At 43.3% G+C, this 20,859-nt stretch overlaps 1 protein-coding gene across 3 annotated transcripts; it reads right to left on the bottom strand.

The window, feature by feature from the left end:
- Positions 1 to 398: 398 nt before the first annotated feature.
- On the bottom strand, positions 399 to 20,495 carry atg16l1 (autophagy related 16 like 1). Of its 3 annotated transcripts, XM_022738454.1 has the most exons (21): positions 20,334 to 20,495; positions 18,539 to 18,650; positions 17,920 to 18,013; positions 17,220 to 17,325; positions 12,975 to 13,048; positions 12,777 to 12,846; positions 11,010 to 11,191; positions 10,863 to 10,928; positions 10,697 to 10,783; positions 9,971 to 10,030; positions 9,803 to 9,847; positions 6,490 to 6,592; positions 5,568 to 5,673; positions 4,677 to 4,747; positions 4,468 to 4,539; positions 2,657 to 2,777; positions 2,390 to 2,495; positions 1,710 to 1,859; positions 1,446 to 1,493; positions 1,224 to 1,325; positions 399 to 692 (listed from the first exon to the last, which is right to left on the bottom strand). In XM_022738454.1, the coding sequence occupies exons 2-21, from the start codon at positions 18,642 to 18,644 to the stop codon at positions 599 to 601; spliced, it is 1,863 nt and encodes a 620-aa protein (XP_022594175.1). In that variant the 5' UTR covers positions 18,645 to 18,650; positions 20,334 to 20,495; the 3' UTR covers positions 399 to 598. The 3 variants fall into 3 exon arrangements, with proteins under 3 accessions (XP_022594175.1, XP_022594177.1, XP_022594178.1); XM_022738456.1 differs by lacking the exon at positions 9,803 to 9,847 and having other exon boundaries at positions 6,490 to 6,595; XM_022738457.1 differs by lacking the exon at positions 9,803 to 9,847.
- Positions 20,496 to 20,859: the final 364 nt, after the last annotated feature.

Genomic DNA, 20,859 nt, shown 5'->3' with positions numbered 1-20,859 from the left:
TGAACATCTCAGTGGTTTTCTTCATCAAAGTGCTGCAGGACATGAATTAAACTCTGTACCTGCTGAATGAACACACTCCTCTGTCACTGAGCTCCAGCAGCTGAAGATGTCTGACACCTGCTGGACAGGTTAGTGTTTTTCTGCATCAAACACACAGACACACACACACACACTGGTGAGGATGGGTCAGGTGAAATGTTTTCCTTTGTGTTTTAACTGCAGACGTCCTGCTCACCATCAGCTGTTACAGAAGACTTTATTTAAATCCTCTTTCACATCAGCAGGTTGACGTTTGTGTCTCAGTAAACTGTGTAAGGGCAGTTTGTTTCTCACTGTCAGAGAAGTAAAACACTGAAGAACCTTAAAATGTCTGAACCCAAATAGAGAACAGGTAAACATGTGATTCAAGCCGTTTTTATGTTCAACATGAAGGCAGACAAGAGAGCAGCAGCTCTCAGCGTCTCATTTCTTCTGACTGACACATCTGTCCACAGCTGCAAGCTCCAAACATTTCATCATCCAGCTGCTGATAAACCATCCTCTCACTGGACAGAGTCTCTGTCTCCATTGGTGTCCAGCTGGAACACAGTTCAGCCAATCACATGTCGGACCACAGGATGGCCTTGCTGCCCTTCTCCACACTGGCCACGTAGGCTCCTGAAGGGGACCAGGACACTGAGTTGATGGCAGAGCTGCAGACAGAAGAGGACAGATTCAACATTTGTTTCATTTCCAGCCTTTAAGTTTAGTTTAAACAGACACCATCATTAAGCACCGATACACTGTACAAGCATCACGGTTCATATACTTACCTGTGAGCACCTGGAGGATTAAACACTGGGGGCAGATCAGGGCTGAATTCTCTCAGGTTTAAACATAAACAGAACTGAACAGATCTACAGCCGAGGATGGATGGATGGATAGGACTGTACCCCTTCAGTAAAGAACTATCACATCATCAGTTTAAAAGACAACCTGCTGATTCTTTAGTCTACTGACAGAAGTGAAATCAAACAGCTGTTTTAGAATGAGATGTGTACAGAGGTCAGAGCTCACAAACTGTTCTCGTCCTTTATGTTGAGTTTCCTGAACCTCAAGAAAATATAGAGCAGGTCTCTATTATTTACATTTCTTACCATGTGAACTCATTCATTCCCTCTGTGACTCCCTGTTGTGTTCTGTGTGGTAATAGCAGACTGTTCTGGAATTAGTTTTTTTCTTACTTGTGGTTCCGGTCAAGAGTTTTGTCCACTTTCCCCGTCAGGACGTTCCAGATATACAGAGCTCCATCAGCTGATCCTCCAGCCAAGTAGCAGCCGTCCGGGCTGAAAGCAAACAGAGGTCAGTGACGTGTCACTTGAGTTCAGTTCCAGACTCCACAGTCAGCATTTAAAAAGGTAGACAGTTTAAGTGTCTCAGTGTTCAGTGTTGAGTGTTGAACCCACCTGAAGGTCACTCTGGTCCAGTCAGCTCCACACTTGAAGCCCTGAGCACTGAACACACAAACACACAGTTAGTACACCTGAACCACACCTCATTGGCTCGTTAAATAGGCTGACCATCACTCTCTTATATCAAGGTCTCAGACTGAATGTTTCCCTGCAGGAGGAGGACACATGGGCAGGTGTGATCTGAGAGGATCCACTTGCTGGAACATGACAAATCAGGACGAACACACCTGAACGGCTGACAGGTCAGGACGAACACACCTAAATGTCTGTCTGATAGAGTTGGTGCGCAGGTCAATGATCTTGATCAGGTCGTCTCTGGAACAGGTGAGCAGCTCGGTTCGGTCGTGGTTCAGGTCCAGAGACGTCACTCTGCCCAGCAGCTCCAGCTCCCGCACTATGCTCTCCGCTCTGACCCACAACATGACACAATGACACAACACACAGGAGAGAGACAGAACCACACCGTCAGTACTGAGAGGATCTGTGTCAGTACAGGGTCAAAGGTCAGCACAGACGTTCCACATGTGCCTGCAAACGATGACAAGAGATTTTATCATTACCAACGTTTATATTTTCCACATATATTTTACTATGAAATATTTATTAAATATCAATATGTATAGTTATTTAATTATTTGTTATTTGATATTTATGAAAAATTAATATTTACTAAATCCAAACCATTAACATTAATGACAGAATGAAATCTAAAATTCATCATCTCAGAAAATTATTGTCATGTGTCTAAATTTTCATATTTCACATGAGCAAACCCGATTCTCACCACTGAAGACAATCAGTTGAAAGCTATGGAGAAGTCAAGTGGACCCTCAGTGTATTAGTATACACAGTAAAGAAGTTGTTTCCTGTTGTTTCGGCTGAATTTAAACTGTCAATGTAATTCTCCTCTCTCGTCAGCAGTCCGTAGAAACTCTTACCTGATGTCCCAGAATCGAACTTTCTTATCAAAGTGTCCACTCATGACGCACTGCTCCGTACAGACGATGTCGTTACAGCTGGAACCAGCGAAAACCGTCTTCATACCTGCACAGGTGACACAGTAGGTGACTGAGCAGTCAACAGTAAGTGAGGTCACTCAGACCATCTCTGCTGCACAGTCATTGACAGAGGCTTAGAGTCAGCTCTGTCAGACTGGATCCATAGAAACCAGTAAAAAACATCGCACAAACCAACCAATCACGTACAGACTTTGCTGCGGAGGTCCCACAGTTTGAGCGTTCTGTCATAGCTCCCAGAGACGATTCGAGCATTGTCCAATAGGAAACGAGCCGACAGCACCTTCCCACTGTGACCTGTCAGAGTGTGCTGTAGGGGAGACACACACACACACACACACACACACACACACACACACACACACACACACACACACACACACACACACACACACACACACGATTGTGACACTGGGATACCATCTGTAGAGAACATGAGGTAATTCTTCCTGCCTCCAAAATAAAAGCCCCAAGTCTAAACAGAGGAAATCAGTGAGGTCACAGGTCACTGCATGCAACAATAATATCGAGACCGTTAGTAAAAGACAACCACAGACTGAAACTAGTTACAACTATTGACTAGCAGGTAAATTAAATGTATTGATCTCTCCCAATCATCTATGTTGGTTCACTGATCTCTCTCCCACTTTGCCATCAGAATTACTGATTAAGGTTAGGTCACCAAACACTCTCTGTACTTGTTCTGAAACCAGTATTCTTCCTATACTGCCTGTTGATATTCACATGATGTCATCATAAACCCATGTATCATATTGAGCTGTGTTTATATTTTAAATTGTTCTGCCTCCTGATAAATTCCTGATCCAGTAATCTGGTCAATTATTATTAGAAAACCAACAGATGAAATCAGGAGATGTTCTGATGTTTTTATCATCAGAGTTTAAAGCACAAGTTTAGTGTCTTACTCACCTCATTTTTTTATATAGATATATCTGTTTTTTGTGTGAGGACAGGTGTGTTACTTTTGTGAAAACATGTAAAAACTTGATGCTGGTTTCTGTCCGACAATGTTTACATTCAGTCACTTTCTCTGGTCTCAGTAGCAGAGTGAGATCATCTCTCGAACCCCACCCCATCAGCCTGACACTCCGTGCTGATTGTTTCTGTTGGATGTCAGTCACGCTGAGCCTATTGGATCTTTGTATAGACTCGCTATGACATGACGTCTTGTCTCTGTCAGCAGCTGCTGTGACCACCTTTGCACCACTAGAGCATGATGGGGGCAGAGAGCAGCGGCTGGTTACTAAGGGGGAGGAGCTGAGATTCAGACCTTTTACATCACATCACTGACCAGCAGATGGTCGCTGGTTGCACGACCCCACACACACACACACACACACACACACACACACACACACTTTCTGATCAACAGCAGACTATGGAAAAGTTCGGGTGTCTTGTTTATTATTGATCTTAGTCTTTTCCCTCCTCTCTGATCAGGGGACTTCACTTCAGGGGCATCAATGATTAATCTGATCTGAAATATTTTTTATTGAAAAAGGTTTTAGAAAACTTCTACAAACTTTACCCTTCACGTGTTATTTTTGGTTCTCACTTGTTCTGGATTAAAAGTAATGAGTCTTAATGAGATGGCTGTTTTTCGTTTCTCGATTTACATCTTTTTATTTTGTGGTGTGTACACATGATGACACTCCGATGTGCATGTCCACAGACATTAATGCTGTGTCCTGTTGATCCTGTGACTATGAGATCAGCAGAAGCACAAATAAACCACTACCACAGTGGGGGAAGGTGCTGTGGTCTGACCAGTGTGTAGTGACCTCCTCCATCGTCACCAGTTTAGTTGTAGCCACGCCACAGTGTTGTAGTGGCTGACCACTCTGAGAGCAACCCTGCTTCATGTTTATGTTGAGTGAAGACGTCCTGTTATGATGATCTGACCACAAGCTCATACACGTGGCGCTCTACCTGGACATGTGAATGTAGTAAAAGGTCAGCAGTCAGGTGTTCACACTCACCCTCAGTCTGTAGTCGTCCACAGTCCAGATCCGACTGGCAAAGTCATTAGAGGCAGCAAGCAGGTACGAACCCTGAAGACATAGGTACAAAAACATAATAAAGCAACAGGTCGGAGTGTTAAAACAGACACAATGATACAATAAACACATCCTACACACAACAACACAAATAAACAGTAAAACCATTTGAAGTGCAGCTGCAGACTCACAGCGCTGTCGAACTCAATGCTGGTGATTCCTGCGTTACTGCCGGTCAGAGCTCCTTTAGGCTCACAGTGACCTATACACACACACACACACAGAAAAATAGTCAGAGGTCAAAGTGTTGCTCAGAGGTATAAGGACAACCTGAGACACAGGCTGTCTGTACCAGTTACATCATGTTTATTAACATAGTCCTGAACCAGGAGAAAATCTCTGCACAAATGTAAAGACACAGACCCTAGAAATGTAGATTTGTGTCAATGCTGCAGGATTTAAATGTTGATATGTTCTGAATGTACATTTACTATATACACTGCATTTATTTATTTATTTTTTAAATGGATAATGATGATGCCTTTGTGAGTGGTGCAGGTTTACACATGTCGTTTTAAAAGAAAGAGTCCATGTGTCATGTTGTTGACATGGAAAATGAAATCCTTGGTAACAACATGACAAAGTTTTAAAACCAGGAGGTGAGGAGGTTACAGTTCAGCTGATCGTGTGACTTTACACAGTTTCTCACAGGTTGAATGTTGAAGAATGTTGAAGAAATTTAAGTTCCAGGATAAATTTTGATATAACTGAATCAGATCAAATCCTCAGACCAGTGTTGAGACCCAGTGAGCTCTAAAAAACCCACACTGCTGCACTGAGGCCACTCCAGTTGACAGGGTCCACCCATTTCAAACTGAGTCAGTCTCATACAACAGTGACTGATAGAAACAGTCTCATTAAGGACGTCCCTGGATTACGTTACACTGTGTTTTACAGGTGTAGGCCACCTGACCTCACATTCATGAGACATAGTCTATATGAGTCAGTTTCATGTGCTGTGATTTTCTAAAGAAAACTTTCCGATGTGTGAACACAGCTCGCTGTTGTCATGGAGACTTTACCTGCAACAACCTCCCACAGCTTCACCCTGCGGTCCATCCCTCCTGTAGCCAGGAGACGAGAGCCAGGGCTGAACCTCACTGCATTCACTTCACCGTCATGGGCTTCCTGAACGAGAACACGCACGCGCGCACACACACACACACACACACACACACACACACACACACACACACACACACACACACACACACACACACAGAGTTTAACACTGAGGTGGTATTAAAACATCGCAGTGAAGAGTTTCTCTTGGTCTCAGGTTGAAAACTTGAGATCAGCTCCCTCCTCCTCCTCAGCCTGACGCTCCGTGCTGATTGGTTCTGTTGGATGTCAGCCATCACACTGAGCCTATAGGATCTATGTATAGACACTGTGATGTGACTTCCTGTCTGTCAGCAGCTTCTAGGACCACCACTGCACCACTAGAGCATGATGGGAACAGAAAGAGTGAAGGGGCTGCTGGGAGCCAGGGGGCAGCAGGAGAGGATTGTGGGAAATCAGACCTTTTACTGTTCATCACTGACCTTTGACCTGAGTTCAGTCCCTGTTCTAATAGCTGGGAAACAGCACGTCACTGAACAGACCTTTCACAGTTTAACAACCATCAGCAGCAGGAACTAAACAGCGCACCCTACCGTTTCTGCTGTTTCTGTTCCATGAGACTACAGCTTTAGTGTGAGGTTGTGTGTGGGTGTAAGTTGTGTGTGGGTGGAGGTTGTGTGTGGGTGGAGTCCATGTGTGTTGAAGGAGATTCATGAAACCACTGACAGCACAGTAATACTGATCAGAAAACAAATCTGTTTCTGTTATCAGGGATCAGTACACCAGTCCAGAGGTCATGTGTTTCCCAGCTGATCGTTCTGAACTGTTCTCCCAGTCAAACCATCATGTCTGTTCCACTGGTGAAGAAGCTGAGGTACTTACAAACACGTGCAGAGCTGTGGACGGGACTCGAACCTCTGCACACCCTCCTGACGGGGCCTCTGTGTTTTCAGGTGAAGTGCTGAAAGAGTTGGCGGTTCGACGCCTGCTGGGAGAGAGACCACAGTCACCGACAGTCACTGACAGACCATGATGTCAGAGGTCACTGAGCTGGCCTCTGACATCTGGAGGTAACATCAGCCATAACATCTGTAGGAGCTGAATGATGACTGCAGCTCTGAAGAGGACTGGTGTGATTATAAACTGCATACATCAATACATGTGTGTGTCACATGCTCTGACTGTTGACGTATCACAGACTGACTTGATGTGTCACAGACCTACTGTTGACGTATCAGTTAACACCAACATTATTACACTTTAAGCTTCAGGAAAATGAGCGGAGCAGCAGAGCAGTGAGCAGACTCTCAGTATCTACATTGGTCACAACACATTCAACTCAGGTCACAGCAGAAAACTTGTTTTCCCTTTTCTCTTCAGGAGGTAAACAAATCTTCATCTTGTGAGAAAGATTAGATGTAACTACAGATGTAAAGAAATATGTCTGTCAGAAGCATGTCATGTAATATCCAGATGTGTTTGACAGTTTACCACCTACACTAACCAATCTGCTGAAACACTCAATGAGTGAATGCTTTCAATATGATACAAAAAATATCAGCAATACAAGTCCCATGTTAATTATTCACTTGGTTCAACCTCAGTTCTTAAAGGGGACCTATTATGCTTTTCTGAGTTTTCCCTTTCTTATAGTGTGTTATATAGGTTTTTCTGCATGTCAATGGTCTACAGAATCCCAAGGATCAAAGTTTACACCATAGGGAGAAACTCTGTCAGGGCAAAACCCAAATTTCTCCTTTGTATGAAACGCCGGGGTCCAGACATTACTTCATAGTCCTACTGACATCAATAATTCTCTTGGTGCTGCACATGTGCGCGCTGGACACCCCCTGCAAGCTTGGCACGCCCCCACACAAGGCACATAAGTACTTATAATGAAGAGTTTTCTTTAGTTTTGTAGCTATGCTGAAAAGACACAGTGTTCTCAGTTGCCTGGAGGAATCTACTTCATTTTTTCTACGGTTCGCCACTGCTCCGAACATTATAGTGTGAGCCCGCACTGCAAGGAAGACTGCTTCCGAAACCACGCACAGTAGCAAAGATAAAAATGCTTAAATGTTTGTCAGTATTGACATGTTATACCTCGTTAGCTCGGATAAATTATCCATATTTTAACTGTGCATTAACTTTGCACACTAAAGTTTAATTCATTCAGATTTACTGACCAGACCTGACCAATCAGAGCCCCGTGTGTGTGCCCCGTAATTGGTCAGCTTCAGAGGGGGGAGGGGGGCCTTAAGAGCCCTGAGCTCTGAAAGAGCGTTTCATACAGAGGATGAATAGAGTACAGTAAAAAGTGTACAGAAGAAGAACAATTGTCTTTTCAAAACACTGAAGCATGTAAATCTATTTCAGTTGACACCAAGAATGAAATAATGAACAATAATAATGGCCATTATAGGTCCTCTTTAACAAACTGAATGTTCATGATGTGACATCTGATGTTGGTGTGACACACTAATGTTTAAATCAAGACAAGTTCAACAAGCTCTCCAGCAAGGATGTTCAATAAGCTCCAGTTAATATGGACCAAGACCTGGACTCAGCTAGGTTCATGCTGTGCACACATCAGAAGCTCTGCAGCAGCTATCTAACTATAAACAACCAGCGATGTTTGGATCTGACCCCAGTCCACTTCAGTTTTCAGTCCATGTGCAGTCCAGTGTGAGAACGGATGATTAAAGTGAGACCTGGTCCCAGACTGAGGGGAACTCTACCAGTAGCTGACAACACTGAGTCCTCAAGGACGGTTTGTCTCAAAGGAAACCTGAATCTAATGACACCTGGCTCCAGATAAATCCTCCTTCAGTTTGTTTAAACTCAGGTTACAAACACAGTCGGAGCTTCAATATCAGCTGATCACAGTGTTGCACTTCATAATCTACAATCTAAAATCTAGTCTGGTTTTTAGTTAAACGAATCAACATCAGCACACCACAGTTTGTGTGAGCCAGATTAAACTGTGATTTTATCAAGTTAAAACCCAGGCTCAAATGTTCACCTATCAGTACTGATCAGTGAACAGAGCTGTTCAGGTGCAAATCACTGCCGTGAAATGGACTTTTCAAACATCTGATACTCTGTTTGTCAAACTCACCCAGGAAGAAACAAACAGGTTCTAACTTCAGTTCAGACACAACATTGGAACAATGTGAATCTTTGTTCACACTGTTAGAGAACTGAATGTGAATCTCATAACTCCTAAACCTGCAGTAACTGTTTGGTCTGTAAACACCTGAGCTGAGAAAAATACCTGGTTCTTCAGCTGTGATACTTTTAAATTCAGTCAAAGTCAAGTAAAGTCAGTGGCTGCTGCACAGACGTCTGCCTACAGGGCTAGAGCTGTGGACCTCGAGGGCCCAGATCGTGACGGTCCAGCTGTGGCCTGTGAGGGCCCAGATGTGGTCTGTGAGGATCAACAGGACCATGAAAATTACATCATGTTGTTACGGGGGTTAAATCAGAACAAAAGCAGGAACAACAACACCAAACTACAGCCTCTTAAAAACTGGTTATTGATTTAGTCTTGGGATTATTGCCAAGAACAATCACTTCACTACAAACGTCACTGTGTTCACACTGCCAGCAGAATGATGAACGGTCAGCAGATGTTCTATTCAGAGCTGAATGTCTGACACGGGTCACATGGTTAACAAGGTGAACTGTTCCCTGTGCTGTCCGCCAATCACAGGAGAGCTTACTGAAGGATTAACACTGGACTTTACAACCAGAACAGAATGCAGACACATTCAGAGGCCCGTGATGCAGCTAGAAAGTGGGACTGCTTTAATGAACCATCACTGTTGATGAGTTCAAGGAAAATAGGATGTCTCACTGATGGACACAACTACCAAAGACCAGAGCTGTGTAAAACTAATGTCCTTAAACATTTTCCCAGTCTGTCTGAATACAACACTCGCATGTCCAAACTGACCCTTTCTAGTGTAACTCGAGGGTCCAAAACCAGCCGGACTCAATCTCTCTCTCTCACACACACACACACACACACACACACACACACACACACACACACACACACACAAGCACATGTGAGCATTGTGTTGATATGGACTTGGAGAAAAAAAAATGGCTGCACCCACAGTCAGTGACCTGTAAATCAAAAACTGGCAGTGTGAACAGGTGAACACACAGGTGAACACACACAGTCCTTCACCTGGAGTGTGGTGGGAGGAGTCCAGGCTGAACACACTCAGACACTCTGCAGACAGACACAGACAGACAGACAGGAAGATAGACAGGCGGTCAATCACAACATGGACAGTCCAGACCCCCCCAGAGACCAAGACAGAGACAGAGACCAGATGACTTTATAGCTACATACCCAAATATGTTGGAAATGGAGTCGAGCAGACCACCAGGAGGAGGCTGGGAGATTTTCTTACTGCAGAAACAGAAAAGTAAAGTAAACTTGGTCAGTGTCCAAGTCCACTGATGTCTGTAAATGTCTCCGTCGTCTGTCCAAAACCCAAAGACATTTAGTCACTGTCAGAGACAACCTGAGACAACAGATTGTAGCATCAGCTGGTCAGCCGGCTCGGCCGCTGTGTTCATCATGGAGAGGTGAGTCTGTAGAGGGAAAACCTGACCTCAAGGGTCAGTACTGACAACAGAAAGAAGCTGACGTTTGTCTCTAGATTTGTCACCAGGTGTTTTAATGGCTTTAATAACGACAACTGAAGGTGGCTGAAGAGTCAGTTAATGTAGAGACAAAGTAACCAGTTGTCAACAGTGCAGTCTGTAAATGCCCCTTGATGACATAACAGCAACTGTATGTGCCCAATTTTTTTTTTTGTTTTTTTTTTTTTTAAACAGACCAATGGCCAATAGTAAAACTCAGCAAAACACTCAGTCGACCAGTGGTGTGATGGTCTCGTCTACAGGACTGTTGCTGTTCAGCCAAAAAACTCTGGTGATGTGTTGATAGTTTCACTGTCTGAAGGACATTCAATGGGTCAAATGAAAAAGAAAAGTGAGTCTGAAAAATTAAAACATTTCTAGATCAGTGAAGAAAAACGCAGCAGTGAAACAGAACAGGTACTGGTCTCACCTGGGAGTTCTGCTGAGTGGTCTGTTTGGTGAGGTCTCTCCTCCCCCCTTCCCTCCATCCTCAGCCAGAACCTCGATGTCGTCGTCCCTGAGGAGAGAAACACCTGGTCAGAACCGACTCACCTCAGACATGATACAAACACAAGCCGGAGGTTGAATCTACTGACGGGTCAATGGGCAGAGGCTCTTTGGCAGCATCAGCCAGCTCCTTCTGCAACTTGGCCTGTCTGCGTCTGAAATCAGATAGATCAGTCAGAGGAGTGAGATCAGTCAGGGGGGTAGACACCTCCTCCTCCTTCAGGTGTTCACTCTACCTGCTGTCCTTCTCGTTCTCAGCGTTCAGCCTGTTGGCCTCCTGAGCTTTCTCTGCCATCCATCGAGACACCAGCTCCTGGTTGTCCTCTGTTGTTTTCCTCAGTTTCTCCTCCAGAGCAGAGAAAGTGATCTGCAGGGCATCATACTCATCCTTTAGCGTCTGGTTTGCCCTCTCCAGGTCCTGCAGGACACAGGAAGATGGACACAACTCTGGGTTCCTGAAGAACATAAACCTGACTGGGAGTGACAGAACGCACATACTAAGGTTCAGTCAGATCATTATACACTTTACCATGATATATGTACTGTCACTGTACTGTCAACACCTGATGGTCTGAAGTGGTCTGGACTGGTCTAAACTGACTTCATGTTCATGTTCTGATCAGATGAAGGTCTCAGGTTGAAAACTTGAGATCAGCTCCCTCCTCCTCCTCAGCCTGACGCTCCGTGCTGATTGGTTCTGTTGGATGTCAGCCATCACACTGAGCCTATTGGATCTCTTTACAGACTCACACTGTGATGGCACTTCCTGTCTGTCAGCAGCTCCTGAGACCACCACTGCACAACTAGAGCATGATGGGAGGAGAGAGCAGGGGCTGCTGGGAGCCAGAAGGCAGCAGGAGAGGATTGTGGGAAATCAGACCTTTTACTGTTCATCATTGACCTTTATCAAATTCCTTGACCATCATCTTCATCAATGAGCTTAACGCATATTTTATTATGAGTCTCTGAACACTGAACAAGATAGATAACTGCTCTGTAGTTGTTCAATCCCTCGAGGAGGGAGTGCTGTCTGCCTTGTATTCATTTACTAAAAAAAGTCTCTCGGACAGGAGCCGGCTCCCATTGTTCACTTAAAAGTCAACACATCACTAATACGTACCTTCACTGCTCTGCTGACCGGCAGCGTAGAGCGTCAAACACATGGCACTCCTGATATTTAATGCCGTAATATGTCAACAAATGTTTCAGCATGTTGCTGGTGTTTACACCATTGCTTGAAATCTTAGTGCCACAGACACTGCACGTTTTGCTGTTAGCGTCATTTTGTGTGAAATTAAGCCACAATTCCTCGACTCCTTCGTTGTTGTTCGCGCTGACTGCCTCTCGCAAAAGTGTGATGTCATTGTTCTGCAAGGCACATGGAACTAAGTGGAAGGCATCGATAGATCGATCGATCGATGAACCTCTCTGTTCTGCAGCACAGTGAGATGAGACGTTTGCTGCAGCTGCTTCTCTGTCCTGCCAGAATGTTGTGGAGAGGATGGTTGGTATTGTCTAAGATGGCCTCCATCTTACATTGCATGCGTCTCTCCACAACAGTCATGAGTGAGTCCAGACTCCTGCCAAGCACAGACCCAGCCTTTTTTACCAGCTTGTCCAGTCTCTTTGTGTTCATGTCAGACATGCTGCTGCCCCAGCAGACTGCAGCATAAAAGAGTACACTGGCCACCACTCCTCAGTGAAGAGGAAACATGAAGAGGAAACATGATGCCCTTGGGGTGCGCCTACACTCCTGTGAGAAAACTGGATGTGATCCTAAGTCTGAACTGGATCTGATCCTGAGTCTGAACAGATTCCAGATCAGGTGAGCTGACTGACCCTCCACCTGCCAACTCCATCTACTTCAGTTACTTTCATTAAAGTAAAACTGTATTCCTGCATTTCCCAAAATGCTTTGAGCAGCCGCCTGACAAGTGGATGCCTCCTGTTTTCAACTTAAGAATCCCTGAGGCATGCGATTTGTCCAGGTGATATATTCCTACCTGCAGGTAGTTCCTCAGCTCCCGACAGTCTCCCTCCAGGTTGGTGATCTGCTGCTGATACTCCAACATTCTGAAAACACACAACAATAAACTTTATTCAGGTTCCTAAGCGAGGACACCTGCTGCAGGTGAACTGACCTCTTCTCAGGTGTCACACATACACACGTACAAATAGAGTGTGTGTTTATAGACACTGACTTGGCCTCGTTGCTCTGGATCTCTTTGTCTTTCTGTTGAATCTGGTTGTTCAGTTCGATCACACTCTGAGCCAGCTGCGGGACAAAAACAGTCAGTGATTTACATGTTTCCAGGACTTTCCAGGACCATGACCCAGCATTTCCATGACCTGAAACTTCTTCACCACCTTCTGCAGATTAGAAATGTGTAAAACAACAGAAGTAAAAATACTCTGATGACATTTATTGTGAAAACAAATAATAAGCTGCTGCCTAACAATCAACCACACAGTAGCTGATATTCTGAGTTTTAGTCAAACAAGTTTTGATTGGTTGGTTGATTGCAAACAATAAATAAATAGCTCAAACTGCACAGGAAGTGGCAACACTGAGTCACAGACATTGTTTACACAACTGGTCTCTGTGGATATTAGATGGTTATGTAGGGAATCCAGAGTGTGGATCACTGAGAGGCTACAGACGTGACTTTCATTTGAAATCTGAGTGTTTATTGTGGCCGCTCGCCCTCATGTTATATAATCCGATAACACACATTTATCTGGGCTAAGTGTTAAGGTGAACTGAGGAAGATAAATTACTTCACTTACTATATGTTACTTCTACTGGTGTCACTTTGAGCACGAGCTTATAAAATGTGTATTTTTAAAAGGCTCATTATTAAGATTTTGTATTTCTCTGCAATGTAGCTCAGTGTTAGCAAGCTACCTATAAAATTTTCTCCGCCCTGGACTCAAACAATTTTCTGATGCTCCCACAAATTTACATTTAACTAATTAAATTAATTTCATAAAATGTGCAACGACCATTATCTTGGATTTTATTCCAAAACAAAACCTCATGTGTCAGTCAGGAAATTAGTTTCTCCTGAGGACGTAGGTGTTTGTTGGACTGACCAGAAAGTTCTCAAAAAATAACAATCACTGAGGAGGTTTAATTCCCAAAGTCATTCAAACATTATACAGTGGCAAGAAAAAGTATGTGAACCCTTTGGAAAGAACTGGTTTTCTGCATCAACTGAGTCAAAATGTAGACAAACACAGTGTCCCTAAATTATAATCTTTTGTGTCTTTAGTGAACACGGCCATTAAACGTTCACAGTGCTGGTGGAGAAAGTAAGTGAACCCTTGGATTTAATAACTGGTTGACCCTCATTTGGCACCAATAACCTCCAACAAGAGCTTCCAGTAGCTGCTGATCAGACCTGCTCAATGTTCAAGGGGAGATTGGATCATTCTTCCTTAAAGAACTGCTTCAGTCCAGACAGATTCTTAGGATGTCTGCTTTGCACGTTTCTCTTCAGCTCATTGCACAGCATCTCTGCTAGATTAAGGTGTGGGCTCTGACTGGACCAATCCAGAAGGTGGAATTTCTTTGAAGCCATTCTGTAGTAGATTTACTTTGATGTTTAGGGTCATTGTCCTGTAGCGTCACCCAGCTTCTCCTGAGCTTCAGCAGCTGGACAGTCACCCTGACATTATCCTTGATGAACTTGAGAATTCATTTTCCTCTCTGATGTGGAGCTGTCCAGGTCCAGAGGCAGAAAATTAGCCCCAAATCATGACGCTCCCTCCACCTGCTTCACCTCTGGGATGATGATGGGATGTTAGTATGCAGTGGTTTTCTACACCACACACATGGTGCATGTTTTTTCCCCAAACAAGTCAACCTTGGTGTCATCAGTCCATAACACATTTCCCCAGTAGCACAGTGGAGTGTAAAGCTGCTCTTTATAAATTCAGGGGCATAACAACCATGCACCATGATGTGTGTGTGGTGGACTCATGAACAGAGATGTGAACCAGCTGCCTTCAGCTGTGACTCTGAGCTCCTTTGTTAACCTTACAGAGCTACTGTGTTCTGCCTTTGGAGTCATCTCAGGTGGACGTCCACTTCTAGACAGAGTAGCCACAGAACTAAATCATCTTCATCTATAGACAGTGTGACTGTGGACTGATGAAGATCTAAACTCTTTGAGATGACTCTGTGACCCTTTCAGCTTCATGCTGATCAACAATTCTTGATCCCAAGTTTTCTGAGATCTTTTTTGAGGCCTGGTTCACGTCATCTGATGCTTGTTGTGAACAGCAAACTCAAAATGTTTGAGAGTTTTTTATGAGCCAAAGTCTCTAACCCACACCTCCAATCTTGTTTCATTGACTGGACTCCAGGTTTGATAACTCCTGACTCCACTTAGCTTCTGTTGATGCCATCAGTCAAGAGTTCACATACTTTTTCCAGCTACAATGTGGTAGTTTAAATGATTTAGATTTGAATGACTTCTGGACAAGGACAAAACAATGACTTCTTTTAAATGATTGATAATTTTAACTTGGATGAAGATCAGGGCCCGTATTCACAAAGCATCTTTGGGCTAAAAGTAGCTCCTAACTTGCCGATTTAGGAGAAAATATAATAATAAAAAAAAAATGGGCGCCTCAGTCCTAACTTTAGGACAAGATAGTCCTAACTTTTTTTTTTTTTTTTTACTAAGAACTATTCACAAAGCCACTTAGCGCTAAAAGTAGCACCTAAGTCTGGGAGAAGTTAGAAGTAGTGGAGAGGACTCCTAACTCACTAAGACCAAATCACAAAGGATCGTAAAAAGGAAACGATGCTGAATTATTTAAAAGATACCGACTCAATCACAAGAGAATGATGGTCGTTGTGAAGTTAGTTACAGATGCAATAACATCTCCTACCAACCGAAAACCGATTAGTGTGGAAATTAAGTGTTTGTCAACGCTGCAGTGGTTGGAAACAGAGAAAAGCAGATCTATTCAAACAATAAATGTGCTCTGACCCTGACATTATAGGATATTTCATACGAAACAGGAAAACAAAATCTCACCATCAACACACAGGTTGTATTGATGCTGCCTGTACAGTTGTAGACATTGTTGTACAGTGTCCAGGATCTACACACGAGTCATGGATCTGAGTGGAGAGTGACCTGATCAGCTGTTTGAAAGGATCATATTCCAGCTGGATTTTGCCTGATGGGACACCAGGGGAAATCTTCTCACACCTCAACCCACAGCCGGGACCACAGGGACATTACAACACTACGCTACAACAGACTGTGGCCAATGGGCTGCCACTTAGGTTGGGTTAGGTCATCTAGGACAGGTTTTTTTTTGGAGAGAATTGAATGTTTTCATAGTAGAATTAAATTCTCCAGGGTGGACACAAACCTTATTAAACAGATGTATTTTGGAGAATGCACTACTTTTGTAAACGGCACCGAATCCGTTATTATTTCATTTGTATTATTTTATTTCTGTATTCTTTTTTTTTATTATCATTGCGGGATGTTGAGCATGCGTTTTCACTGGCACAGAAAGCCTTTCATCAAACAATTGCTGTGGTTCCTGCAAGGGAGCTAATCCATGAAAATTGACTTCAGCCATAGCAACAGAGTTGAACTCTTAGCTCAGGAGTTTTTGCTTTTTCTTACTAAAAGTTGGTCTCAGCAGCACTGAAGAGGATTTGGGAGAAAACTCTCAGTTAAAAACTTTTAGCGTGACACTAAGTATTCTTAGTGGTGAGATAAAATGCTTTGTGAATATGGGCCCTGATCACACTTTTGGACAAAATTATACATAAATGGAAGCAATTCCAAAGGGTTCACTTACTTTTTCTTGCCACTGTATATTATAATATATGATTTTATGTGAACTGAGTGTTTCTGTGGACTTTGAAACCACATGCAATGATTTAATAACCTGTTGGGACAATTATCTAAATACATGAATTTACTGACGTTAACAGGACAGTTCTTCCCAGCTGTATTTATCAATAATTCATAGAAATATAATTGAGCAATAAACATGACCTGGTCTCAGATAAACAGCAGAGAATAGACGGATGGATTAATCAGTGAAAAATCAATGAAGCTGACTTAATACCCTACACTTAAACTTAAGAATAACTGAAGTTGATGGCTCTGACTTAAACTCCCCCTGCAGCACAATGTCTACCTGATGAGACAGTTTACAGCAGGAAGCAGAGATACTCAAACCTCTGTCACATCAACATCACTTAAAAACATTCAGCTGCAAAGATTCACTGTTAACTGAACTCCTGTCTGTCAAGTTTCAATACACACATGTTCCAGGAGGACAGGTGTCAATGACATGTTTCAGTGGGACAGGTGTTAATGACATGTTTCAGGATAGGTGTTAATGACATGTTGTTTCAGGACAGGTGTTAATGACATGTCTTCATGTGTGGACTGAAAGTGACTGACCTCTCCTCTCTTCTTGTGCAGCTCTGTCAGCTCCTCCTGGTGTTTAATTCTCATCTGAGCCATTTCCTGCTGCAGAGCTTCGCTGCGATTCGAGTCTGCACCCGAACTGAAACACAGGACAAGGACAGGTGAGGGGACATGATACGTGAAGTGCCCACCCTTTTGTCATGTCAGACGTGTTTGACATTTACATTTTTATGCAGACTAACTGACTGGAGGAGAGTAGGTAGATACAGGAATGTATCACTATCATCAGGTAAAATGGTCGTCAATATCCAGTGTGTAGACTGGGGGATTAGAAGTTAGATAGGTCACATGTATGTGCATAAAACATATAACCTCTTTATTCATCATCCCACCACACCAACAATTGTCCAGAGTTGATAACAGGAGAAAGAGTGAATACAGAAACAGACGGCGCTCTCAGCAGGTAGAGTCCTCTTACACTGTCTGGTCCTGCTGAGAGCCGAAGACCAAGTTCAGTTAAAAATCACTGACAGGAAACCTGCAGCACAGACTGCAGCCCGCTCATTTGTTCAATTATTATTCAGTTGTTTTTTCCCCCCGATCACTTCCATTATGCCCAGTACAGGTGATATAGGACAGACAAGGTGGAGGTGAGTCCATTATTGACTTCATGTGGACACTTTGGAGTCCCTTCTGTCTCCCGTACCTTGAGCTCTGCCTCAGAATGTCTCACCTGGCTTCGTGTCCTCTCTGGACGTCATATTTGTCAGTCTGGTATCTCTCTGACAGAACAGTCTGCAGGTCTGACTTCTCCAGCAGACGGTTATCTGAAACCAACAGAGCTTAGCTGTTAATTTGTTTGAATTGAGAGTTTACACTGGAGCCTGACTACAGCTGTGTTTCTAACAGGCTGTGACCAGTCTGACCAGCTACACCCAGCATGACTCATCACTTTACACCAGTAACTCTCTTAATTCATTTCCTAGAAATGTTCCTAAAACTCAGCTGCACTTCAGGTGTTAATGACTTTGGTCCTAATTAGAAAGGACTTGAAGACAATGTCAGCTGTTTACACAGTAGGATGTTATGATGAACAAATGTATCAAATTCTTACAGTGAATCAAAGAACAGTCTCCACAACCCCACCTGTGTCCACTGTCACCTTCACTTTCTCTATCAAGTAACATGTAACTGTTTCTGTGGAGTGATTATCCCTAAATCCAAACTGCACTGCATGTAGCTGGGAAGAGCTGTTGTTGAGATGATTGCTAATTTATGTCTGACAGTCTGATTGTACATGTGACAGTATATCTGACAGTACATGTGAGGGGTGTGTGATGTGATGGACTCACACTGGTGGATGATCTCCTCGAAGGCTTGTCTCTGCACTTGGTCTCTGAGCTTCAGCTGCTCTGAGATGTGTCTCTTCCATGTACACTCCACCCGCCGCTCCGCCATCACCACCTTACACCACACACACACACACACACACACACACACACACACACACACACACACACACACACACACACACACACACACACACACACACACACACACACACACACACAAACCAGTGTTAAGGTTGTAGTTTGTGCTGCTGCTCAAAATACTTTATCCAAACTGCTTATATGACTTAGGGTGGACAAAATATTAGGAACACCGCTGACAGTACAGCCTCTGTAATGACTGCCCAGGTGAACCAACAACTATAAAAGTCTAAAGAGAATCGTGAGAAGGAGGATTGATTACAGGACTGTAGACTAGACCGACTCTGAGCTGGGTGGACCTGGACTGGACAGAGTGCAGTTTTGTTGTTGTCAACGATGATTAAGTCACAAAAAGAGTCTGCAAATATGTTCAGAGCAGCAGGAAGTTGCTGTTTATAAGTTTAATTATATTTTTTCAGCTTCAGCTTCTGTAATGAGAAAAAAGAATGAAGATTTATTCATTTTTAGTCACTCTACACCTTTTCATATCAGCTTTTCTTTTTATGATCACACTGTAGTCTTTAAGTTTGTCCTGATGTTTCCAGTGTTTATGGCCTGTTGGATCATCCTTCTCTTACAGCAACAAACTCACCTGGTATTGAAAAATATTAATCATCTTTTAAACTGGGGTCATTCAGACCCAAATTCAACAGGAGATAATGAGGCCTGTGATTTCAGTGTGCACGTCTGTAGCACTGAAGGATAAACTACACAAAAATCATAAGTCAGTTTTATATAGTGAGAAAAGGCCACAGAACTATACCTTGGAGGCTCCATATACACAGTAGAGTACAGCGGAGCAGAGTAGAGTACAGAAAAGCTGTAACATCCCAGCGGGGCAAATTGTGTTACAGGCAGCAGTCAACAATAGTAGATACACAGAAAACAACACTCAGTAAACTCAAATACACACAGGTTTTAACAGCAGCAATGGATTAGAATTTTTACCGGGCTGTAGGTGCACAGTTAACAGTTTGTTATACAGTGGCAGAGACACCACCAGCTCTCATCCTTACTAACTCACAATGAATGGTTTGCACAACTGAATTATTGTTTTACTCATTTCAAATACATCAAGTGAAGGTTGTCTGTTTCCAGCCTCTGAATTATTTTGTCATAAATCACAGTGACTGAGGGTTTGATTGTTGGACAGAACCAGACAGGTAATCTACAGGCACAGTCAACTGATTGTCTATTAATTATCAGCAGATTACCAATGTAAATGATCATGTATATTAAGTTTAAACCTCGACACTGAGAGTCCGCTGCTCAGACTGACGGAAGTCAGGATCATTAAGGTGAGTAACCCCGGTAATGTGGGACAGGTAAACCCACGAGGCAAATAAAAACATCTTCGGTTACAGTGGTGTTAGCATCTGTTAGCATTAGCTACTAAAGAAACAGCGACACAGACAGAAGACCCTGGGCTAACAAGGTAACGGGCTGAAAGAAGAAGGTGGTTTCTGATTCGACTCTGTCTAAATTAACTCGGTTACATGTGAATCATCGTGTCTGCTCCGCTGAGTCTCTGTGTCACGGTTCTAGTGAGGTGTTACCGGACAGTTTCCCGGGACACAAACACCCGTGACTCGACATGTTAGCATGCTAACGGAGCGGCTAGCTGCAGTGCTTTAAATGAGATAACAATAAAACTTACACCAACCAACGGAATCCCGGGTTGTGGCTCGTTTCCTCAGACGCCTCTCCGTTAACCTTGGTGCTGCTGTTTCGGCGCTGTCGGTGTTAAACGGTTCCGTTTGTCTTGCTAACCGACATCAGCTTCTTCCGCTAATTCGCTCCAACTTAGCGCCATCTTGGCTCCAACGGCTCACTTCCGGGAGGGCTGCACGAAAATACGGTCGGGTTTAAATAAAAGCCAGTAATTCAGTTCTGTTTAAATGGCAATTTCAGTTTATTGAGATTCCAGATTTTTACAGGTATTTATATTCCGATGTTTTACCGCTTAAACACGAAGACTCGTGTGTTTTTAAAAGTATTTTTTATTCGTTTCATCAGCCAGTTAATTAATGACTCTGCTGAGTAAAAAAAATAACTTTATTTTTATAGTGATATATATTAACTTTACATGGAACAACCCTGTTTAATGCTCGCATCCAAACATGATGGAGGAACATGTACTCATCAAAGCCAAGACATTTTGGAATAGCGATCAAAAACATTTG

This window comes from Seriola dumerili, unplaced genomic scaffold, assembly GCF_002260705.1.
Source record: "Seriola dumerili isolate Sdu_G_001 unplaced genomic scaffold, Sdu_1.0 BDQW01000036.1, whole genome shotgun sequence".
Taxonomy (NCBI): Eukaryota; Metazoa; Chordata; class Actinopteri; order Carangiformes; family Carangidae; genus Seriola; species Seriola dumerili.
The sequence above is the reverse complement of the archived record's forward strand: the minus strand, read 5'-3'. Positions and strand labels throughout refer to the sequence as shown.

Bases quoted from the DNA above. Each gene is read 5' to 3' on its own strand.
- atg16l1 (XM_022738454.1), bottom strand. From the start codon at position 18,644: ATGGCGGAGCGGCGGGTGGAGTGTACATGGAAGAGACACATCTCAGAG. The intron at 10,929-11,009 runs GTAGAGTGAACA...ATCTGATTTCAG, and splicing joins GAGAACGAGAAGGACAGCAG to ACGCAGACAGGCCAAGTTGC. The intron at 4,748-5,567 runs GTAAAGTCTCCA...GTGTGTGTATAG, and splicing joins GCTGTGGGAGGTTGTTGCAG to GTCACTGTGAGCCTAAAGGA.